General features: G+C 60.5%; 1 protein-coding gene across 1 annotated transcript in view; it reads right to left on the bottom strand.

The window, feature by feature from the left end:
* The window catches only part of USP19 (ubiquitin specific peptidase 19), a gene marked incomplete at its 3' end in the record, with an annotated part of 10,882 nt that extends 6,479 nt beyond the window's left edge, over positions 1-4,403 (bottom strand). Inside the window, 9 exon segments of the mRNA XM_008945739.1 lie at positions 50-165; positions 664-735; positions 837-993; positions 1,125-1,392; positions 1,709-1,788; positions 1,791-2,115; positions 2,446-2,579; positions 3,136-3,264; positions 4,331-4,403. Of these exon segments, the coding sequence (XP_008943987.1) occupies positions 50-165; positions 664-735; positions 837-993; positions 1,125-1,392; positions 1,709-1,788; positions 1,791-2,115; positions 2,446-2,579; positions 3,136-3,264; positions 4,331-4,403 (1,354 nt within the window).
* Between the last annotated feature and the right edge of the window lie 1,118 nt (positions 4,404-5,521).

Genomic DNA, 5,521 nt, shown 5'->3' with positions numbered 1-5,521 from the left:
CCTCGCTGCAGTGCGGCGGGTGGGCCGGACGAGGTGGGAGGGTGCAGACCTCGTGTGGCTGGGGCCTCCAGCCCCCCCCAGCGCTGGCTCTGGCGTTTCTTCAGGCAGACGTCGATACGAGACACTGTGAAGTGATATGTGCACTGGTCCGGCTCAATAAGGTTCCTGCAAGCAGGCAGCAAGTCAGGGGTGCCCCCAGCCCCCCATCAGCCCCAGACATGCCGAAGAGTCTGCAAGGCAGAGCCATGGCCTCTAGGCAGTAGAGACCCCGCTAGCACGGATCCCACGGTGGCCCTGGCAAAGCAGAATGGCAACCCTTGAGCCACCCAGAAGGCCCCTTTCCCAACAGATCTATTCTGCTTGGCTCCCATGGCCCCTACTGCTGGACATCCCACCCGAAGTAAACACAGCCTGGTCTGGCTCTGTCCCCAAGAGCCCTAGAACAGACTAGGGGGGAACTGCAGGCAAGACAGTGCTGGGATTTTCTCCCATGGAAGCCACCACACAGAGCCAAGGTGTCCCGGGCTCAGGGCACGAGTGCAGCATGGCGTGAGGGAGACCTCCAGGCGCAGAAATGAGCACTTCCCACACAGACCCGCCAGCCGGGACCGGCCCCAGCTCCAGCTCCACACCCTCCGCTCCCTCCAAGGACAGGAGCCATACCTGAGCTTCACCTGCCACCGGAACACCGTGTGGGGCCCGCAGCCAGGATGGAGGCGAAGGAAGTTTGGGTCACTGCAGAGAAATTACAAGTGAGTAAGAAGTAAACAAATACATAGCCTGGCCACAGCCAGGAGCTCCACAGCATCCTGGCTCCATCCGAGGCATGCCTGTACCTCGTCTGGAACACGAGTGTGAAGTCTTGCTCCCGGAACAACACCTTAGATGTCTCCTTGTGGATTTCCTTCACGTAGACATGCACCACCACCAGGTCATTGCCCTTCTCATATGAGTCGTTCTTGACAAAGGTCAGGCTCACAAAAGGCTCTGGCTCTGAGCAAGGAAAACCAGAGAGAGACGTTACCTTCTCCTCACACCAAGGCAGCACTGCAGGCTGACCCTGGAGAGGTCCTGAGCAGATGGACCTTCCCAACCAGGCTGACTCCTGGGCTGCAGCCACTCACCATCAGCTGCTGCTTCCAGAGACACGTCATCCTTGGACCAGTCCCTCTTCTCACCATCTCTGCCCACGGGAGGGGCAGCTGCTAGGACACTTTTGGAGCTTTCTCCCAAGATGGGTGTACAGTCCCGGCCACACAAGGCCTCAGCAGGACCACCTGGCTGCAGGATCCTCTTCTCCACACAGGCAGCGACGCGGTGGGGGAACACCTCTGTGGTAGCTGCAAGAGGCGGCATCTCCACAGGAACGGTTTCCTTGGCCACAACCACAGCCTTTCAAGAGAGGGACATGATGAAAAACAGGCACCATCACCCCCGAGCTGCCCCTGCTGTGACTCCCGGCAGGCAGAGCTCCACACCACCCGCCTCCCTCACATCCCGTGCTCAGCCCTGTTAGCACCACAGCCCAGCAGCTGCAGGGTCCTCATATTGCCCACTCTTGCACCCCAGCCAGGCCCACCCCAGCCTCAGCACCACCCGCGAGACCCCAGAGCCCATCTTGCTAGCAGGAACGGGTCCCTGTACAAGCAGCATCCCCTGCATGGGGCAGAGGGAGCTGGGGTGCCCCGTTGGGGTGGCCCCTTGGTACCTTCTCCAGTGGCGGGGCAAGCTCTGTGAGGGCCGCGGGCACATCAGCCTGGCTGGCTCTGCCGTTGCGGCGGCTGCTTTTTTCCCGCCGTGCCCTTTGCTGGGCTCCACGCTCCCGGTGACTCTGGCGTTCGGCTCCTCATCAGTGGGAGCCACTTTGAGGTACACTGCCCGCTTGGCGCTGGGGCCGCTCTGAGTCCCTGGGCTGGCTGGGCTCTTCCCACCCGGGGCCTCGCCTCTTCCCGGGGCGCGCTTGGGGTTGGAAGGCTCCCGGCGGGACTTGGGCGGCTCTGCAGCTTCAGCCCTCGGCTCGTCAGGGGCCAGCTCTGCAGAGGCGGCCTTCTCCTTCCCATTCTCCCAGCACATGGCCCCTTTAGCTGGCTCTTTGGATCCGTCTTTCCTTCTCTTCTGTGAAAAGCAGTGCGGCACAGTGGGAAGGTATCCAGGCAGCAGCACCTTTCACACTCTCCACCAGCCCCTCACCCTTGCTTCCCCTTTCCAGAGCATGTCAGGGCTCTGCTCCAGATCCTAGAAGCTACATAGCAGGCAGATACTGGGCTACGATGACACCCCACTCCCTGGGACAGAGGGAGCTGTCCCACTGCCCTCACACAGCATGTGGATACACAATGTGCCCCGTGTTGCCCCCCAGGCAGCTCAAAAGCAGGGAGTGAAACCCGCACCCCAGCTCCCCCAGGCTCTGTAAGCTCCCTCAAAAGGCAGATCCTCCCTCCTCACCAGAAGCGAAGACCACGTATGGAGTGGGATCTTCTTTTGAAGTACAAGGTGTAAAAAGTTGCCCTTCTTGCCCTGGATCTTGCTGCAGGAGCCCTCAATCTCCTCGTAGAACTGACAGCTCCACTGGCGCCCGTCTGCAAGCAGAGAGGGATCAGCACCTCAGGCGGTGCTCCAGGCAGCTGTCACCTAACCGACAGCCCCCCTTCACCTGTCCCAGAGATCAAGGGAGCACTCATCTAGAGCCAAGGAGGCTGCAGGCAGGCTGCCACCATGCCCCAGGAGCCTTCAGGGTTTCAGCCAGCTGCCCTGGATTTGCTTTGTACATCTGGCTGGCCTCCTTCCCAGAGGGAAGGCCCTGGGGCCTCCCTGCCCTCAGGGGCACAGTCGCTTCTCCAAGGGACACCCAGGGCCGGTTCAGTCATCCCAGAGAGGAGGGACAGAGATGTACCAGTGGGCACTCGTTCACTTGGAACAGAGGCCAGCTCCTGCCCTCCCCAGCTCTACGCCATTCTTCTTTTACACTGCTCTCGTACTGGCCCTGCCCGCTGGCTGAGGCTGTGCCAGCTGACAGCAGGGCATTGCCTCTGAAGGAAAGGTTTTATGCCTGCCTGGATCAGCCCCACGTCTGACCCAGCGCTGTGCCAAGCCCTGCTGGAGGGATGCCTGCAGCAGCCGCCCCGCTCCCCATACCTGGGAATTTGAGCAGACAGTCTGTGTCAGTGAAGGTAGCGTGCACGTCCTCCACCTTCAGTGCTCCACTGCCCAAGTTCAGCTTGACGATGATCTCATCAGCATTCTGCTTCCAGTCCAGCATCAGCTCTAGGAAGAGGGACGGAAGTGTCACAGCTCTGAGGGGCGTGAGCCTGCAGTGCCCACTTCTTGGCTGGTGAGAACAAGCCCGAGCGTGTGCTCGGTTCAAGGAGGCCAACGCAGGGCACACAGCTCATGCCAATTAAACGAGACGTTCACAACCTGCTCTCACCAGACAGGCCACAAACGAGAGCAGAGGCAGGTGAATCCTGGTGGGAACCAGGGAGATCAGAAAGGCAGTGCTGCTCTTGGCCCCTGCGTGTGCAGCAGCAGCGGCTGGGAAGAAAGGCTGCCTCCTACCAACTATGAAGCAATTGCTGTTTTCCCAGGGAACAAGGAAGCCACAGGATTATACCGAGGATTCAAGTGGACTCTGACCACAATCAGAAACTGCCACTTCCCCTTCGCATATGCAAATCAAGCAGCCCGGCTGCAGTCACCAAAGTGCCAGGTGAGCACTGCTAATGCAGCTGGGACATGGGCAGGAACGCTGCACTCGGCGAGAAAACAGCCCCACAGCATCACTCCACTGTGGGCAGAACCTCCACCAGGCCTGCCAGGCTCCAGGCCTGCCCCTGTGCTGTCCCCAGGGCTTCAAGGCAAAGAGGTGATTGCAGTCACCTGAACTTCGGTCAACTTTGTTCTACCCTCTGTGGCAGTAGGATGTCCTACACCATCCTCACAGCAGGCTGGCACCGAGGCAGAAGCCAGCTGGCAGTGCCCACCAGGTGCTACAGCTCGGGATCTTCTCGGCCCAGCACAGCTCCCTGCTCAGAAACGAGCAGGACAGACGCCAGCAGCAAGGCGTCCCCAGGCTGTGCTCGGTGGCAGCAGGATGCCAGGGTCGGAAGCAGCCCAGGGCCTCTTCCTTGCAGCCAGCCCTTCCCAGTCATGTGCACCCTTCTCCACCCTGGGAAGGCTGCATCCTGTTTGGATAAATGCTGGGGCAAGGCAGCGCTCAGGTTAGTTCTGCTCAATGTCAGAGCAAGAAACAATGACAAGGCGAGAGCTACAGATCCCTTGGGAAGGGCACTTCATGGCCATGCACTGGCAGCTAGCACACACCCTGACTTACCCTCCTCCAAGTCCTTCTCCTGGGTGGTCTCAGCCTGCTCGAGCTCAGGGCGAGACACTGTGGGCAGGGCCATCATTGTGTCACCTCAGAGCACGGGCCAGCACACTGACACCCAACCTTTCACACACCACCTCCTCCTGCCCTGAACCTCTGTCCTGGCCTTTCATCCTGCACGTGCTGCTCATTTCCCTCCTCTGCTTCCTCACACCTCTCCCTTCCCTGGAGGCCTGCCTGCAGCACCGCAGCAAGTCATCCCCCAGAACAGCTGCTCTGGGCCACACCACCACATGCCAGTCTAACAGCACCACAGCAACGTAACATCGCTGCACTGCACAGGCAGCACTGCTCTGAGGCGTGTCTCAGTGTGGAGCTTGTGGTAAACGGGCTGTGTGCCCCTGCTCAGGGCACCAGGCCCTCAGCCTCCAGCCGTACAGAGGAGGATGAGTCCTGCTTTCATCTGACAGGAGAGAACCTGACGGTTGCTTGTGCTCAAACCAATTCTGCTGTAACGGGAGAACCACGTGGCCCAGCTGCACTTTAACATTCCCATTCCTGCACAGGATGCCAACGTCTGTAGCCAAAAGCTCCTTCCAGATCAGGCTGGGGAACCAAACTGACCTGACACCTAATCCTCGCTCCCCACAGGATTACCTCTAACAGCTAGAAGAGTCTTGGGGCCTGCTCCGCCCCCACAGGGCAGTGAGCTCTGCCAGGCAAGGGGCTCAAAGCAACAGCACCTTGACCTGGAGCAGAGAAACAGCAGCAATGGGAGCTGGGGTCTACACTCCAGAGAGCTCGGAGTACTGTCACTGCCTCCCTGACCAGCTACAAACCAGCAGGAAACCTCTGCTGACCACCACGGTCACTGGTGCAAAGGTGCCGGTGGGGCTGGCAGCGGGAGAAGCGCTGCAGTGGCACTGCCCGGAGGATCCACAGCTCCCTCCAGCCCCACCAGCCCTGTGCAGGGGGACGGAGGCAGCGCAGCCCACCACAGCCCAGGCAGGGGGGAGCCCTCCGCACCAGGCCCCGCGCTCTCCACACTGTGGGATTCCACACCAGGGACTGCAGCCGGCCGCTCCAGCACAGAGCTCAGCAGGCGTCCGTTCGCCTTGGCCTGCGCAACACCCTGTGACTCTGAGGCTACAGCAGGCGTCGCAGAGCAGGCACAGAAATCAAGCAGCTTCAGAGGGC

Source organism: Merops nubicus, unplaced genomic scaffold, assembly GCF_000691845.1.
Source record: "Merops nubicus isolate BGI_N331 unplaced genomic scaffold, ASM69184v1 scaffold30328, whole genome shotgun sequence".
NCBI lineage: Eukaryota > Metazoa > Chordata > Aves > Coraciiformes > Meropidae > Merops > Merops nubicus.
This window is presented reverse-complemented; position numbering and strand designations above follow the sequence as displayed.